This window comes from Staurois parvus, unplaced genomic scaffold (genome assembly GCF_062004578.1).
Source record: "Staurois parvus isolate SC_StPar_1 unplaced genomic scaffold, SC_StPar_1.0 ptg000126l, whole genome shotgun sequence".
Taxonomy (NCBI): Eukaryota; Metazoa; Chordata; class Amphibia; order Anura; family Ranidae; genus Staurois; species Staurois parvus.
The window spans coordinates 266692-286169 of NW_028317922.1; the positions used below are offsets into that span (position 1 = coordinate 266692).

General features: G+C 41.5%; 1 protein-coding gene and 1 pseudogene across 1 annotated transcript in view; one reads left to right on the forward strand and one right to left on the reverse strand.

Moving 5' to 3' along the window:
- The first annotated feature begins 2365 nt into the window (after window positions 1–2365).
- SCLY (selenocysteine lyase) overlaps window positions 2366–19478 on the forward strand; it is a 61557-nt gene continuing 44444 nt past the window's right edge. The window contains exons 1-3 of the mRNA XM_089672325.1: window positions 2366–2453; window positions 5393–5458; window positions 14207–14319. Coding sequence (XP_089528451.1) covers window positions 5403–5458; window positions 14207–14319 — 169 coding nt within the window. The 5' untranslated portion in view covers window positions 2366–2453; window positions 5393–5402. The remainder of the gene's footprint in view (window positions 2454–5392; window positions 5459–14206; window positions 14320–19478) is intronic.
- LOC149466491 (U2 spliceosomal RNA) lies at window positions 13300–13417 on the reverse strand (annotated as a pseudogene).

Sequence of the window (19478 nt, forward strand, 5' to 3'; positions counted from 1 at the left end):
TTAAAGAAAAAGACAGGAAAAATTAACTGGAATGTATAGAAAACGCACTGGAATGCGTGAAATACACACATGCAGGAACGCATCTGGACTGCATTTCAATATTGTGAAATGGCCCTAATGCTTAGTTCACACTACATGCGTTTCAGTGTGCTTTTGTTTCTGCACCCAAAACGCACAGAAAGTAGGTTAGATGTTTGTTAATGTCATAGTTCATATCAGTGCTTGTAGTTTCAGTGTGTTTTGGTTGCATGAAAAAAAAAGTAGAACATGCTGCATTTTTTCTGCACAGAACTGTACTGGAACACAGGTAAAACGCATCAAAAACGCACCAGAAATGCACTGAAATGTACATGTCTCTATTTCAATTGCAGAAAAAGGCAGGGGAAAAAATTAACTGGAATGCATAAAAAAATACACTGGAACACGTGAAAAACAAATAAACGCACTGGAACTTGTCAAAAACCCATGTGGACTGCGTTTCTATAATGTGCACCGGCCCTAAGGGCTAGTTCACAATACATGCATTTTAGTGTCCTTTTTTCTGCATCCAAAAACGCACAGAAAGTAGGTAAGATGTTTATGTCATAGTTCACATCAGTGCTTGCAGTTCCAGTGTGTTTCGGTTGCAGAAAAAAAAAGTAGAACATTCTGCATTTTTTCTGCACAGAACTCTACTGGAACGTACACGTCCCTATTTGAATTGAAGAAAAAGACAGGAAAGAATTAACTGGAACGCATAAAAAACGCACTGGAACGCATAAAAAAACACACATGCAGAAACGCTTCCAGAATGCATCTGGACTGCGTTTCTATAATGTGAAACAGCTCTAAGGGCCAGTTCACACTACGTGTTTCAGTTGCTTTTTTTCTGCATACAAAACGCACAGAAAGGTTATATGGTTGTTAATGTCATAGTTCACATCAGGGCTTGTAATTCCAGTAGAACATGCTGCATTTTTTTCTGCACAGAACTTTACTGGGAAGCGGAAAAACGCATAAAAAAGCACCGGAATACACGTTCCTATTTAAATTAAAGACAGGAAAAAATTAACTGGAATGCATAACAAATGCACTGGGACACGTCAGAAATGCACATGTGGAAACGTATCCGGAACTCATCTGGACTGTGTTTCTATAATGTGAACTAGCCCTAAAACCTGGAAGCTGATTGGTTTCAATGCAGAGGGCCACAAGATTTTGCACCATGCAGTTTTAATAAGTCAACCCTAATTTTTTTGTTTAATTGGATAGCTTATCAGGAGATTATGTAGCATTTGTGCCAACTACATCGTAAGACTCCATTCACATCTGAGCACAGTGTTTCTTTAGCGGTTTTAACGCATTTTTTACATTTTTTGCACATTTTCATACAGCGTTTTTGTGCTTTGGTGTTTTTTTTTTTTATTAGGCAATAGAGAACTATATCATTTGTTGCTAGGTTTTTCTGCTTCAGCTTTACCATCAGCTTTTATTTAATTTTTATTATGAATTTATTATTAAATTATTATATTATTTTGTTGTTAGGGTGATGATTATAAATTAATGCTATATAAATACACAAGTAAATAAAAATAATCAGAAATAAATGCTTTGTAATAATAAATAATTATTAACTCCTAAACTTAACCCTCTAATCCTTAAAAATTATTAATAATAAACACCTAAACCCAAACAAAAAATATAATAATCATTTTGAAAAATTACACAAAATAATTAGAAATACTTGCAACAATAATTAACCCATAACCTAAAAGTTAAACAACAAACAAAACCAATAACAAACAATAACTACCCTAACCCTTTTTTTTAAGGTTAGGGGTTATTTATTTTACATTTATTTATATATAATTACTATTTTTTTTTAAATATTTTCATTTAAGCAGAAAATCATGCAAAACACATGTTAAAACCTGCAAAAACGCACTAGTTGCGTGTTTCTACTCTTTTCTATCAGAATAAAAACACAGCAAAAATGTGCAAATCTGCCCAATTTGAGCTAAAAAAAAGTAGCTCCAAAATGTATTTGCGCCTCAGGCGTTCTGCTTCAGGCGACTTGGAGTGCAGATTGAACCATCTCCATAGAGTAATATTGATTTTTTTTTTCCCTCCTGAGCGTTTTGGAGCTTCGAGCTACAAAACCCTCCTGTGTGAATGGTGACTGGCGATTCCATCATGATCAGTGCTGGGTTTCTTCTCCTCTGGGCTTCTGCCCTTTGAACCTCCTGACTGACAGACACCTGTATGGAGAGCACAGCTCAGATACACGGCTCTATGCTCCTCCTCATACTAAACCCGGAAGTGGAGTTCCCTGACTCAGCTTTCCTGTACTTCATACATTCCAGGTCACATGACTGTGGGCGCTCTATCTGTACACTCTGGTTTGCCGTAGTTGCCTTGAGTCTCCTCCTCCTTCTCTATGGTCTTTTCCCTTCTGACCTCCTCCGTGTGAACATGTAAGTGAGATAGGAGAGGAATGTGATTCAGGCAGGGGCTTTTGCTGGTCTCCAGTCACCCGCCTGTATGATACCCAGCCCAGAGACAGCAGCGCTGCGCCTATAATAGGTCGGTGCAGGATTGCAGGTGATTGCCGCCTTGGGAAGAGCAGTTGTAAGCAGGCTTACGGCGCCACCTAGTGGGCACCACAGTGTAGTACATCACTGCGATCATCGAGCTGAGCAGTAGCTGGAGGATCCCCTGTCCCTTCTGTGTTGTTCCCCTCATCTGCATTTATGTCCCTTTATTTGATACCATCAGACAATAAATATATCACACAAGAGAGGAATGTGCTAACTGCTATATGTACACTTTAATGTTTTATGCACCACAATAAAGTGGTTGTAAAGGCATAATGCATTCCCTTCATTAATGTAACAAAAATCCTTCCATGATCAGCTCCCCCCACAGCCCCTTTAAATACTTACCTGGATCCTCTTTCGATCCAGTGCTGCTAACATCTGAAGCCACTCTCTCTTCTCTCTCTGCTCACAGAGATAGGTTGGGAGCAACCTCACATGCAGATTCCTATGGGGGGGGGGGGGGGGGGGGGGGCACGCATAAGAGGGGGAACCATGAGCACTGGGGAGAAATTGGAGCAGAGAAGAGGAGGACCAGGGCCACATTGCACATGGTAAGTATAATTTTTATTATTTTAAAACTTAATTCCATCTTTTGTTCCACTTTACATAGTTTGGGCCAAGCTGACCCAAATGAACTATGTCCCTCACTAACATGTGAGGCCGCTGTATGTGCTGTTGAAACTGTATGCAGCGCAGGCTATATACAGTACTGTGTTTCAGTCTAACCCAAGATCTTCCCGTCTCAGACCCGGAACACAATAGAGTCGGCTGGAGTGACTCTCAGCCATTCAGAGAAAGCAATGTATTCTGTCAATCAAGTCAGAGAGTCAGGCTAATGATGTCACAACCTCTGACTTGGCCAATTAGAGGAAGCTTTGTTTTCATTGATAGAATACATTGCTTTCTCTGAATGGCTGAGTGCTGCTCCGGGAGACTCTATTGTGTTCTGAGTATGATACAGGAAGGTCTCGGCTTGGGCTGCAACACAGTGCTGTATGTTGTATGTAGCCTCCGCTACATTCAGTTTATATAGCACATGCAGCAGCCTCACATATTAGTGAGGGACATGGTTCATTGCCAGCTTAGCCCAAACAAACTATGTAAAGTGGAACAAAATATGGAGTTCAGCTTTAAAGTGGTAATAAACCCAAAACCAAAATTGTATTATATTGCAGCTTACCAATCCTTAGATGTGGTGGCTACATCAGTTTTCTTTTTTTGGGTTTTTTTCCCCTGATGACCTGGCCAGTAGCACACTGCCAGTATTAGGGAGACACCACTTTGGAGGAATGAGCACAGGACACCACCAACAGTAACACTGTCTAGGGTGAAGGGGAGGAGCATTAAATGTATTAGCAGATTTGAATACAATAACAAATTGAAGCCAAACTCTAGCTCACACTTTACAGTCAGTTAGAGCAAACAGTTTTTCCTTTTGGGTTAAAGGTTTTATATGAATAAATAAAAGCTGAACTTGTAAGCACCTCTGTCAGTGTTGAATGGTCTTATTCATATAAACTGATACATTATGTTATAGTGCTTAAGCTCCTGAAAAACAACAGACTTACTGGCCGAAAATAGAAGACAGCATAAAAAGGAAAACTAATGCAGCCATCACATCTAAAAATTGGTAAACTGCAGGACAATATATATACATATATAAAATGTAGGTGTCTAACACTGTACAGACAGTTACACATTTATACACACCCCCCCTTAAAGAAAAAAAAAACTAATAATATCCCCTTTCTCATTAATACTCAAGAACCAACAAACAGGTCATTATTGTGTTAGCGTCAAACACCCACGATTAATTGCAGTGTTATATTGAATATTGACTTTGGGCTCTTGGCTCTCCCCACAACTGACACCTCATTTAAAAAAAAATGGAAATACTTACCTTTACAGATGTCTTTTGACTGATCAAATAATAAGCTGTGTCCTCCTCCTCGCCTGACCTGCAGCGGTGGTCAGTCTTCGGCACTGCACAGCGTGAAGCTGAGTGAATGACACAGTGCCACTCTCTACATCATTACACTGTGGATGAAGAATACCATAGTCATGCCCCCTCAGGGTGTGAGCCCAGGACACCTTGATGTCCTCAGTCTTTTGTGCTTAGTGATGCTGGTTGTCCTTCAATGCCGAAAACTGTGGTGAAAAGGATTACTGCAGGGGCCGCACTGAAATGGTGATTATTGTAGCTTTAACTGCCTTTTTTGTTTTTTAGTATTGTTGGAGGACTAACTTAGGGAAAAAAAAGAAAAAAAACTTTATTTTTATCAGTGCAACCTTCTGTAGTAGGGAGTCAGTGGCAAAGCAAGACACCAGTGTCCTTTGGCTCATACTAGTTTTAGAGAGGTGATGCTAAATTAATGCTTTGGAACTAAAGTCAGGAAATGGCTGTTCCCATCAGTGCCTGATCATGTAGGGTTTTATAAAAGCATAATTAGATTTAGATACTGACCTTTGGCTACCATGCCACCCCACTCTATTAGAAAGGGAACCAAACCTGTGAAAAATACTGCCCTGGCATCCCACAGTTTGCCATTCATGTGGTCAAAGGTCTAGGCAGGCGCTTAGGTCAGAATGGCTCATACTCCTTTACAGTGGAGTGTGTATGTTACCATTATTAAAGATCTTGCGCTACCTTTCTGTCATAACAGTCCCATGTGTGTTCAGCTTGGCATGTTTTGCGGTTTTCTATAGCTGCTTAGCCTCCCAGCAGAGATTCGGTAATTCCGGCACCTAACAAGTTCCAATGTAGAAGCCAGAGTGTGATGTTTATTAGTAATTGTTCAGTGTTTCCTCTATAACAGTTTCAACATCATGGCAGACATTGATGACAAAAAGCACCAGGAGGACACAGAAAACCACTCCAAGAGGTGAGCAATACACACTATGATGGCTATACATGGTTCAATTTTTTTATTCAGTTGATCAGTAATTCAATCAAAATGATCAAATCTGCAAAAAAACAAATCACCATATCTTTCCATCTGATTGATTTAGATTCTATTTCAATTACATATGATCAAACTAAGTTAATCTACCAGAGCAGAAATGTAATAATGGTTTTGCAGCAATTGGCAGCACTGAGATACTTTGTTCATGAATAAAATCATATTTCAATTGATCAGATCATTAGATTACATGTTTGAAACAGAGATGTGATTGATAACTTACAGTCATAAGTTTGATTGTAAGTTGTGATTGTGGCAGGCGTACACTCAGAGATGGACGCGGTTCAACCACTTTGGCTTCAGCCTCCATCTTGGCAAAGGGGTTAACCATCCTGACAAACATATTTCCCCCTCATTCTCCCCCTTCCTCTCTGAGAGGCACAGTGACATTTGGCCAGTGTGTGTGTGTGTTAGGAGTGTCACAGGAGGCCAGGTCCAGCAGGGGGCTAGGAGCTATAAAATCCCCAAGGGAGCTGGGGCCTCACTGTCCAAGAACCTGTGCCATTTAACACCTCGTAAAAAGATAATGCAGCCTTCCCAGGAGTTCAAAAGACATTGAACCAGATAACCTTTTTAAAAATCCATTTTTTCCCCATGTCTCCTATCTTGGAATATGGGAGACTTACATAAAAACCAGGCATATCGTCAGATTGGCCAAGAGGAGACGAACATTTTGATAGGTCACTCTCCGTGGTTGGAATACATAGGAAAGCAGAAAAGTAGATCTCGTGAACCATTCAGTGTAGAATTTCATATTTAATATCTAATCAATCCTCAGACGTGTCCGCATAATAATCTACTCGCAGGTGGAGTGTCACTTATGCATATGGGAAGTTATGAGCCAAAATATGAACTACAGGAGATTTTGGCTCTAGTTTAGGCCTACGCCCAGACAATCCCTTCCTAAACGGGGTATTGGTCCTTGACTTCAGAGACACCCCCTGCTGGGAAACTACAAATTGGGTTCTCAGGCCTAAGAAAAGTTAAGTTGAAGAAGTCTCCCATTTTAACATCAGAACCACCTGGGGAGACCCGTACCCTTTCGCTCTGAAACTTGATCTGCAAACCCAAGGCTGATTGGCAAGTACTTTAACCCTTTAACCTCCTTCTGTTACCTTTTTGCTGTGCTGTTCTCTGTATATTTATATATATATTGGTTACATCTTTTTTCTGTAAATATTTTTATTGCACCCTGTTTGACCTTTTAGTAATAAATCTTTCCTTCTGAAAGTGTTGAACTGTTTCTATAGCTCTTAATTACAATTTACGAATTCCCGCCTCTAAAAAGAGCGCTACTGTTTGTTTAACCCTCTGTATAACCGGCCTGCGGTGACCGTGTTATACAGACGATTATCTCAACCATTATAGTGTTATAATTGATATCGCCGAGTTTCCTCTTTCTCTGTACAAAAAGGAGGTGGTGGCAGTGTGAAGGGTTAATTGCGTTATTAACCTGACCCAGTAACAATTGCTCAGGCTGCCGGTACATAGATTGTGGTCCAATTAGCTGGAAAATCGTTGTGCAGCGTGCAGCTGGGTGTGGCATTGTTACGCACGTGACATCGCAGTTTTAGATTGGCTAGTCCTTCGGTCACGAGTTTGGTGAGAAGGGCTGGGGTCTGACGCCATGTTCATCACATATTGGTGACAGCGATCGTGGGATCGTCACATATTGGTGGCAGCGATCTTGCTTTCGTCAAAGTGGTCATATGATTTTACCTATTATTCGAAATCCACTCCCTCATGTGTGGCATATCAATCAAATGTGTTGTTGACTGTAGATTAATTTTCTGATTGTAAGAGATCAATCAGAAAATTAATCAACACTAAAACAAAAACAACCTGCGCCACAAGAACTATGTGAAAAATTTGAACGTGAATGCTGCTGTGCCTTGATAAGAATCAAAATGATTGCTAAAAATAAAAAAATCAGTGAAACAATGTAACAGCGCAAAACATGAAACGAATCAAAAATAATTATGATGTCAGACGCTCAACATAGGAAACTGGAAGTACGTCTGTCTGACGTGTTTCGTCCCTCCTCCAGGGCGTTATAAAAAAAAAATAATCGATCATTTATTGAAGCATATATGACCACCATTAGAGGGACAAGCTGTTATTGTTTAAGTGTCTGCCCCCCCCCCCCCCCCCACCTACTGATACCTTTCAACCACTCCCTCATTGCTCTGTTCTTCAGATTGCTGGTCCCTAACCCTGTTTAACCTCTTGACGCCTGTCATACGCATATATGCGGCCTCTCGGCAGGTGGGCCTTAACACTGAGAGGCTCCATATACAGTGGGGATCGAAAGTGTGGGTACCCCAGCTAAAAATTTGTATTAATGTGCATAAAGAAGCCAAGGAAAGATGGAAAAATCTCCAAAAGGCATCAAATTACAGATTAGACATTCTTATGATATGTCAAAAAAGTTAGATTTTATTTCCATCATTTACACTTTCAAAATAACAGAAAATGAAAAAATGGCGTCTGCAAAAGTTTGGGCACCCTGCAGAATTTATAGCATGCACTGCTCCCTTTGCCAAGCTGAGACCTGCCAGTGTCATGGATTGTTCTCAATCATCGTCTGGGAAGACCAGGTGATGTCAATCTCAAAGGTTTTAAATGCCCAGACTCATCTGACCTTGCCCCAACAATCAGCACCATGGGTTCTTCTAAGCAGTTGTCTAGAAAACTGAAACTGAAAATAGTTGACGCTCACAAAGCTGGAGAAGGCTATAAGAAGATAGCAAAGTGTTTTCAGATGTCAATATCCTCTGTTCGGAATGTAATTAAGAAATGGCAGTCATCAGGAACAGTGGAAGTTAAAGCAAGATCTGGAAGACCAAGAAAAATATCAGACAGAACAGCTCGCAGGATTGTGAGAAAAACAATTCAAAACCCACGTTTGACTGCACGATCCCTCCAGAAAGATCTGGCAGACACTGGAGTTGTGGTACACTATTCCACTATAAAGAGATACTTGTACAAATATGGTCTTCATGGAAGAGTCATCAGAAGAAAACCTCTTCTACGTCCTCACCACAAAAATCATTGTTTGAACTTTGCAAATGAACATATAGACAAGCCTGATGCATTCTGGAACAAGTTCTGTGGACCGATGAGGTTAAAATTGAACATTTTGGCCGGAATGAGCAAAGGTACTTTTGGAGAAGAAGGGGCACAGAATTGAATGAAAAGAACCTCTGTCCAACTGTTAAGCATGGGGTTGGATTAATCATGCTTTGGGGTTGTGTTGCAGCCAGTGGCACAGGGAACATCTCACGAGTAGAAGGAAAAATGGATTCAATAAAATTTCAGCAAATTTTGGATGGTAACTTGATGCCATCTGTGAAAAAGCTGAAGTTAAAGAGAGGATGACTTCTACAAATGGATAATGATCCTAAACACACCTCGAAATCCACGGGGATTACATCAAGAGGCGTAAACTGAAGGTTTTGCCATGGCCTTCACAATCTCCTGACCTCGACATAATTGAAAATCTATGGATAGACCTTAAAAGAGCCGTGCGTGACAGACAGCCCAGAAATCTCAAAGAACTGGAAGACTTTTGTAAGGAAGAATGGACAAAGATACCTCAAACAAGAATTGAAAGACTCTTGGCTGTCTACAAAAAGAGTTTACAAGCTGTGATACTTGCTAAAGGGGCCAGTACAAGATATTAACTCTGCAGGGTGCCCAAACTTTTGCAGATGCCATTTTGTTGTTTTCTGTTATTTTGAAAGTGTAAATGATGGAAATAAAATCTAACTTTTGTTGACATATTATAAGAATGTCTAATCTGTAATTTGATGCCTTTTGGAGATTTTTCCATCTTTCCTTGGCTTCTTTATGCACATTAATACAAATTTGTAGCTGGGGTGCCCAAACTTTCGATCCCCACTGTATGTATACCAGAATGTAAATAGAGCTGTGCCGAGAGCGCACACCCTGCGTGCTCCCACAAGGTTACCAACGGCTAACGGAAAGCTCTCAATGATGTGACCGCTGTGACAGCCAATCACGGTGGTCACATGATCAGAAACCCCGCCTTTCGGCATCAGAAACCTCTTAAAGAGCTGGGAAGAACTAGCATTAAGGGGTTAAAGTCCGTGTCAGATGGTGTGGAAGTTCAAACGGGGTTAAAGTGTATGTCCAGTCAGATTCCATATACATATGTTTCAGTGCTAGCTTATGTCTACCATCACATTCACAAAATTGCCGTGATCTAGTGCTTAAATGAATAATAAGTTGATAAATTTGTGAGTGTGATGGTTGTCATGAGCTAGCACTGATACATTTATATATGGTATTTATATGCACTGGGATGTATATATTATTGGCGGCTGGCTAAATATAAGTACTGGGAGTATGTTTGGGAGGTATTCACAGCGTGTTTTTTGTTGTTTTTGTTTTATATCAAGCCAGAACCTTTTTTTTTTTTCTTCAAATTTTGGGTAAAGTACCGAAGGTTTAGACCCCCTGTTTGATTTAACTGATATCTGTGGCTCATTAGAGAGATGTCCCCCCACTTTCTGTCCCAGTGACAATAGCTTCACCAGACAGGAAGTGAGGGAAAATCTGCATTAGGGGCATAGACAAAATTAAAAATCTTACAGCCACTCTTCCCTTACTTTACTGAGTTTATTTATTTCTCTGAACATTTATTTTTCTGTCAGTCCTGCTGTTGGAGATTTACCCTCACTTCCTTTCTGTTAAAACGTCAGCAGGACAGGAAGTGAGGGTAAATTCCTCTAACCGTGCCTTGGATAGCTGTAAAAACCGAATATAGATGCTAACCATTCACTACTCTATACAAAATAGGAAGACGTTTTGGCTGTACATAGATGTTAAAGAGTATATATACCCAACATTTCATATTCCTGATCTGTTCCTGCTGTACCATGTATTTGAGTGAAAAAGTATCCTGTTCTCTTTGTAATGCTTCCTTTGTGTGAAATCCCTGGTGTTCCTGCCAGTTCCTCTGCTGTCCTATTAAAAATTGACCACACTGAGAATCGAGGGATAAAAAGGGAGAAGGGTTTTTATAATGTTTATTATATTATATCTATACACACATGTTTTGCCCTTCATTTCTCTTTTAAACTGAATGTTTTACAAGGTGAGAGTTTACATATACTTTACCTTCTCTGCCAGGTGACATTGTTTGGATCTGGTAATTGACTACTCAGGCCCAAGCACTGCATTCTGGGAGGAGGTCACATACTCCCTCATATCCTGTAGCATTGTGCATTTACAGTGTTGGGAGTCATGGGTAAGATGAGTATCAGCGGGTGCGGGTTCTTAAAAGAGAATCTGTCACTTTTCTTGAATAGACAAGGTGAGAGGTGCTCTCTAAATATTTTTAAAAGGAAATTCATAGTCCCTTGCTATGAATATTTAGTTAGTGTATGCATAACTGCCTGGCTAGTTAACACTTTTAATTAATGGAAACATAAAGGCAGCCATGTTGACTAACACACTAACCTTTTTGCTTTAATATTTTGAGTCAATCCTGAGAAGAAAAGACTTGCACGCAGCTAACATTTTTAGACAGAGGTCTTCGTGCACCCTGGCCTCAGCACTGCCCCCTCTCTGAGCAAAGTACAACCTATATCACAAACTAAACATGAGAGGGGCATATTCGAGTACATAATCTGCAACAAAAGCAAAAGTACTGTGAAAATGCTGCTGAAACTTACCACAGTTGTTTCTAATCAGTATATAATCAGTCATCAAGCAGAGGTACACAGTGGAGGGATCACCATATAGGACACAAAAATAAGTGAGGGGGGGGGGGGTTGACTTAGTGTGCAAAGGTGAGCATAAGGAGTATGTAAAGGTAAACAGAGAGAGGTTAAGTCCAGGGTCACAGGTTAGATATCACATGGTCCAGTACAGTCTATCTGACAGCCCCCCTCCCTAAAAAAAAAGAAATATCAAAATGATGTAAGGGGGGATTTACATTGACCACCATGTAACACGAAATAAAGCTTTGGACCCATCTGAGGAATCCATGGTGTGCTGCTGACATTCTTTCACTTGGATTGTCTGCGGTTCCCAGCACGTGGTCACTGCAGCACCCATCAATACTGAATAGTCATTTGCAGGAACGTGTGCGTTGGGAATACTGGATCAGTGTCCAGAAAGCCACACAGAACTACAAGTCTCAGCAGTGCAGAAAGCAAAGTCTATCTTAGCAGTTCAATGCATTTTTTAGTCTTCTCTAGTGAGACCTGCAGCCATGAGCTCCTCTGTCCCTTGCTGGAGTAAACTCTGAACAGTCTGACACCCTTCTGTGTTATCTGGTACTTTGAATTGAGCCAGAGACCTCAGCTCAAAATACTGGCTGTGCCGAGGTGTCTGGCTCTATCCTAGTACAGGTTACAATAATTTATGCGCTTCCTATAGTGCAGCCTCATCCCTACCCTCTGTGAGGAACTCACAAACCAAATTATGTGCAGATAAGTTCACTTCATTACACACTGCATCCAGATTATAGATTGTCAATTTCAGAAAACAAAAGAGAAAAACCCAATATTTCTGACCTCTGTTACAGTCACTTGCTCAGCACCTCCTCCATTCGTAAAAACTCTTGCATTCTTTTTGCTGAATGCAAGGAGCTCTGTGATGGGAGTAGGGAGTCTTTTTCTGAATGAAGGAGTTGAAGGGCAAATGACCTCCTCTGATATCTGTACTACCACCAGAACTATAAGTCTTGGCACTGGAAGTTCTGTGCTGACAGGACATTGCGAACTGAATTAAAGTAAAAGTTATAGCAAACTCTACAGCAGTCAGAGATGGGACAGATTTAATTAGAGGGAACTTATTTTACTGTGCAAATATACTTAAACAGTTTATGGCCACACTTCAGCTTTGAATAAGCCATTTTTCGTTGTGTGAGGGGACTCATACTGTACCGGATATCGTATGTACTCTCCATCTTTTTCGTGTCCGTGGAAGTGCAAAAAACGAAAAACCCGTAAGCGAACAAAAAACGTGCTAGTGCAAAACCAACACAAAAAAGTGTACTTAGGGGTGTGCTTTGTCAAACCCCTGAAGGGGTAGGACCTCTACCCTGATCCCCCGGGGGCACGAGGCTCCTGACAGGGCCTAAGGTTTCCACATGGTCCGCCTAGCCAAAAGGCCTGGCGGACCCCTTTCCTTGTGGCTAGCCGAAGCCAGCCACCAAGTACTAGGTCAGGGGGCTCTCCCAAAGAGAGACCCCCCCCAGGGACAGAGGAAGAAACCAAAAGGCCACACATCCTCCCCCTAGACTTCAGGGTAGGCCCGAGGACCCACACCCTACCATCCGAGAGAAAAAAAACACACACATAAGTGAAAAGTGAAAACGTGGGAGAAAAAATAACCAAATAAGTAAGCAGAAATAAAAAAAGTGGCCGTGCAATTGTGCACTGGCTAGGCCTGTAGCATAAAAATTGCCCTGGACTTAGCCAAAAGGCCTAGCCCTAAAAGGCGCAGTGCAGATAAAGTGTTTTGGAGCAGTGACCATGTGCACGTTTCACACTTGGGATCCCATCCCCATGTGCTACTAGGAGCACCCCTGAGGCGACCACTCAGGGGGCACTGTTCCGCGGACTTTCTGCCTCCCTGGCCCCTGGCCAGACAAGGTAGATCCGTTCAAACCAGGAGGAACTGGGCCCCTCTGGTGTTCCTGGGGGAATTACTCCCGGGCCCCAACTGCCTGTTGGCACCTCATTCTCTGTTCCAGCCTGTATTAACCATCAGAGCCCCCATCCTTCCAGCAGGGGTGCTATACAGCCAAACATCCTCGCTAAGCAAGAATGATGGCGGAGCACCCCCATTGGACACTGATAAGAACAGATCCTACACTTGATCTTAGCCATAAGGCTGAGAAGCGTATGTACTCTCCATCACTTCAGGAAATGGACAGTCAAAGGGAAGCCAAGGGAACCAGGACAGAGATAACCAGAAGAAGATGCTTCAGGGGTGCAGCCCTCCTCAGACGGGGAGATCAGCCACTAGATAAAGAATAAACAGGTGGCGCACACACCTAGTGCATTATCCAAGGTTAATTCAAAGGTATAAAAGACAAAAACATACTCACAGACGAAGCATGTATATTAAGCTTTTGCTTTAAGAAGATGGCCACAACGGCAAGCAAAGGTGTTCCAACTGTCAGTGCGGTCAAATGGCTGACCATTTGACAAAATGTTTAGCAGCAACGCTGTTCCAAGCATCGGTCCCACTCATCCACTACACATCTGTACTAGTCTAAGAGGCCGGTCAGCTCTGAGGAAAGGGACTCGTACTGTAGATAAACACTCTTTTGCTATGTTTTTTCTTAGTTTCTATGTTTTATTATCTTAAAGCAAAACGCACATTAAAAAACACATATATGTACTACAGTACATGCCAGAAGATATATACAAATGTATGTCCTCTTGTGATCTCACCCTCACTGCTATGCTATATGACTACTCTGCATAGGTAGAACAAGAACTTTCTTTAAAAGACAACAATTTTGCGAACCTTGTGCCACTATCCTGACCCCTACTAATATTGGACATCACCACACTGCAGACACCAACCCTGAACCATAGCTCTGCAAGGTGTCAGTTAAGTCTTTTAACTATTGATTCTATTTAATTTTCCTCTCTGTTATTTTGCTTTGTTCCTTGTTTTCTACAGGAGGATCTACTTGGACTACAATGCAACCACTCCTCCGTCTGCAGAAGTGGTCAAGGCAGTGACAGAAGCTCTGCAAGAGGCCTGGGGAAATCCCAGCAGCAGCTACAGTGCAGGTAAGACTGGTGGACACATGCAATGGACCTACCACCATTTTGCTTATGGCCCATGTACACTGTACATTTAGGCCTGCAGCATTGGGTTCTGATGTTTATCTACAAGTAGAGGTTATATGTACACCATCCAGCCCCTTTGCGGAAAACCCTTCAAACTTTATGAGAGGCTGACAGCTGTGGTGGCTGGTTGGTGCACCTAGTGGTACAAATGTTTAGGATAGTATGCACCTAGGCAGGATTGCCCAGAACAAAAGAAGTCTGCACTATGAACATTCTTTCCTGGGTGCATACTCATGAGGATTATTGGGCTGCTGGTAGCAGAGCTGAACGGTGCACCTATGCCCTCCACATGCAGCTTAACGTCAGAACCCGGGGCTGACCATCCAATGTGCATGGGGCTGAACACATCAATGGCTTGTGGTATATTCTGAACACACACAATCACTCTACATAACCTAGATGTAATACAGCTTGAGTGATAGTCCTTTTAGTACACAAATATAAAAATCAGTTTGTTTAACCCACTTGTGAACGGAATTCTTCTTTTTGAAGTGGTTTATAATCGCAATTTTAAAAAAAGCATACTCTAGGCACTTTGGTAAATATTCCTCATCACATTATTTAATGTACACAGGGGTACAAACACTTAGAGGTTTATTAAAAAAAAAAAAAAAAGCAGAGCTATTCATCCTATAAAACTGCATGTATGTGTGTTCTGTGTGAATGCCAGCAAAATTAAATGTTACCAAGTTTTCTTCCCTCTGGGCTGGATATTCTTCATACATAAAAACAGAATTAATTGGGAAAATACTGCATTATGTCCACTAGATGGAGCTGATGATCATGGGAAATACTTACTATGATGGTCAGCTGTATCTAGTGGCTATAATGTGGTATTTTCCTGATTCAATCTATTCTTTTGAATGAAAAAACATCTGCCCCGGAGAAAAAAATAGCCTAGTAACATTCAATTTTGCCAGACAGAATGAACATACATAAAGTTTTGCGGGATGAATGTTTAATAAATACACACCTAACAGTATTTACTGTATGCTGCCACTGGCTCCTGGTCCCTTAGAAGCACTTCCCCCAAAGTTCTTGTTGGGGAGCATGCTCAGTGGGTATCTGGCAACCAAGGGACAGCGCAGGTGGAAGCTGCTGTCTCTCAATTTGCTCGGAGTACGAAGCAAGTCAGTGGCTTTCTGCAGGGCTGTGTGTGCAGTGATGTACAAAGTGTGCTCTGGCTGGTTGTAGAGCAGAATTGCCACTACATGAATACAAACAGAAGGGGCCTTGCAAAGAAAAGAAGACTCCCTAAAACTGGAAAGGTGGGATCATTGCTCAGGAAACAAGCTCATTCAGTAGGAAAATAAAAGTTAAAGTGATAGTAAAGTCTGCTTTTTGATTTTCACCTTCAGCTAAGTGTATAATAAAGCTTACCTGTAGGTACAGTAAATACCTTCTAAACATGCACCGCTTAGGAGACATTTAATCTAGTAGCAGCCGTTGACATCACTGGCACGTGCGCACTGTGCTCTGAATGGAAGGTGCCATTCATTCAGAGCTTTTTGCCCTGGCTGTGACTCCCGTGTGCATGCAGTGTGACGTCCCCGCAGCTCGGCACATCAAACACCCGAAAGAAGATTAGGTGAAGATGGAAGCCCTGGCAGTGGTGACAACACACTGCTGCAGGGCTTCATTTTAAGATTAACCTGCCATAATATGCTAGTATGCGGCGCTGTCACCGCTGCCGGTGCTTCATTTTAAGGTAAGTCTGTCATAATGTGCTAGTATGCGGAGCTGTCCTGGCTGCCGGGGCTTCATTTTAAGGTAAGCCTACCATAATGTGCTAGTATGCGGCGCTGTCACTGCTGCCAGGGCTTCATTTTAAGGTAAGCCTACCATAATGTGCTAGTATGCGGCGCTGTCACCGCTGCCAGGGCTTCATTTTAAGGTAAGCCTGTCATAATGTGCTACTATTCGGCTCTGTTATTGATGCCGGGGATTCATTTTAAGGTAAGCCTGTCATAATGTCCAGTAATAGTGTGCAATCACTTGTGACCCACTGGAAGGTGCTCACACATATATCTTTATATAAAATAAAATAGATCGCCGGCTTCCTTACTCACCCTCACTTGGTGTGCATCAAAAAATAAACAGTGAAAATATATATGGTGCCGTGCTCTATCAATCATGCAACATCAAAACATAATCTGTGAAAACAATAGTGCACCATATGCGTGTATATGTTTACCCCTTATATCTATCATTATAGTGCATTAAATCTAGACATTATTACACAATACGTTCTTTAGTCAATATTCCGGTGAAGATCTTAAATTCTATAGGAGAGATCCTTTATACAATATAGTATCAGTCTCCCAATAAATGCAATGCGTAATTAAGTTCAGTATACTCTCCTCTATGGCAGTTTAAATAGCATGGTCGGTATGGTGTGCAATAGAAGCTGCTCCGCAGATCAATATAATAAACGGAATCCTTTCCTTCCTCAGCAGACTGTTTTATCACATCCTCCTCGATTGGAACATATATAAGAGAAAAAAAGATGCATAGTGTCTTATCTGGGGTGTAAGACTTTAATGTGCGTTGGTAATGCACTCACATGTAAAAAGTTAAAGTTGCGCTTTGTATATATATAAAACCGCAGACAGCGGTGAGGTCAGCCTTGTTGGTGTGCCTGTGCACACTGTCAATACTCGCCGTGTCTCAGTGTGGATGCGTGGTGACGTCACTGCCCCTCCCCTCATAATGTGCTACTATTCGGCTCTGTTATTGATGCCGGGGATTCATTTTAAGGTAAGCATGTCATAATGTGCTACTATTTGGCTCTGTTATTGATGCCTGGGATTCATTTTAAGGTAAGCCTGTCATAATGTGCTACTATGCGGCCCTGTTATTGATGCCGGGGCTTCATTTTAAGGTACGTTTTCTTAAGTTATCCTGCAAGGGCCTGCTTTAAAACACAGCAAAGAGTGGAACACAACAGTGGATTCATTTGAAATAACTAAAAAAAATGTTGAATTTAAGCCCAAATGTAAAATTCCGTTTATCATGAGAATGTTAATTAACCTTGCAGCTGATAATTAGGAATACGCTACAGTAGACCAAGTCAGTATTTGTCATTTAGCTTGACAATAATGCTATGACTAACTTGCCTTTTTGACAATGGATCTGAAAACCAGCAGCACATGTAGTTTAATTTGGGGGGGGGGGGGGGGGGTCTTACATAGGGGCCTGTTGGTGACTGTGTCTGCCATTGCATTAACATGCCAGCTCTGATAAAATAAATGTACAAAAATAACGTTTGGATATTACCTTTAGCATTGTAGTGTGCATGCTCAGTCTTGTTATTACGTTTGTCTGGATTTTTCCAGCAAAAATGAAAAGGACAGTATAATATAGGTCTAGCACACATGTAGCTGTGTTTTTGTTTCTGTCCAAACTAAGGTTTGGTATGCTCTTATACACAGGTAGTAAGTCAGATTTAATATTCCATTTTAATAGCATGAACTGAATAAAAATCATAAATGGATGTATATAGCAGGCAGGAAAATCATTAACAGAGATGAGGGAAGCACTCCGGTGTTTCAGTGTTCAGATCAGTGCTTTGATCTGTGCTTCTTTTCAGGCTGATATATTGTTAATGTAGGTCACAGGCCTGGTGTTTTAGGCCTATCACATTAACGTGTTTCGTCATCTTCAATAACATTTGCTACGTGTGTAGTTCACCAAGTGGAAGTCTTTAAAGTTTAAAACGTAATCCTGCTAAAGTAGTTAATGCTTGTCTACAGCTGTCTTTACAAATGTAAGCCATCTAAATACACGGAACTAGCTGACAGCACCGAGCAACATGACTGCTATACAGGGAAACCACAGCTAGTCAAAGCTCTTTAGAAGTGCGGTGTTTTACATGGAATGCAATAAAAAAACCAGACAAAAAAAATGACATAATTATAGTGAATAAATGATTACTATATGCAATTATAGTAGGTGGGTGGGGTAAACCCCAGAAACAGACGCTGCTATTGTTCACCTCTCCTGGAATTGTTGGTTGCTTATCTTTTATGATGGCCTGCTGGTTTAAAGCCCATCTTCTGGCAAATTAAACATTTTCCCTTGCAGTGAGGTTGTGTCTGCACTGCAAGGGTTAATTGCTTGTTTATGTCTAGGGGAGAAAAAAAGGAGCTAGGCTGATCCCCGCAACTTCTGCACCCGCACACTGTGGTGGTCCAGAGTCCTGACGTCATCAAAGCCAGAGCAGGGTCCATAACCCTGCATCGGATATATTGACCCTGAGGGACAATTTTATAGGTAGAGATTCAGCACAGTCAGGTAACTAGCATTTCTGTAGGAAGTAAGTAAAGGTAGCCCATATATTTATCTAATGACAGTTTATTTTAACCCCTTGGCACCGGCACCTCCCTTTAAGGGTTTCAGAAGTCGGGGAGCAGGGTTTAGGGTCATGTGACCGCCCTGACATGCAGTCACGGTGGTCACATGATCAGGAAAGGTCCTGATCAAAAGAGGAGATTAGGACCTTTCCGTGAGTACCAGACGTGTGCTGGGAGAGTGCAGGGCGTGCACTCTCAGCACATATGTTTTTTTTAATAGAACGCAAATGTGCGGCCACTCGGTGTCTAGGCCCAAACCCCGGGAGGCTGCACAATTGCGTTCGGCTGGCGTGAAAAGGTTAATGGGTACTTTAAATGTTTAGATTAAAATAGATAAGTGCTAGGGTCAGGTCAAAGGTTAATTTTCTGGATTAAAAGGGGTTGATTTACTAAAGGCAAATAGACTGTGCACATTGCAAGTGCAGTTGCTCAAGTGTTTAGTAAATGAGATGAAGCTCTGATGACTTCCATCATCCATTCATATACAGTACAAATTCTGTTTTAAATACATGACTGAGCCTGCACATGCTGCCCCACCGCAGAAAATTTACTGCACAAAAGCAGCATGTGGTTTAAGTAGTTGTAAACGTCAGACATAAAATAGGAACAAAGCATATCCTTCTATAGTGTGTAATTATCTCAATCCAGAGCACTAAGTGCCATTTCTGTCTGCTGCTTCGTTCCTCTGCTATAAGCATGAATCACTTCCAACAAGTTTACCTGACGCCAAGAGGTAAAAAGGGGACA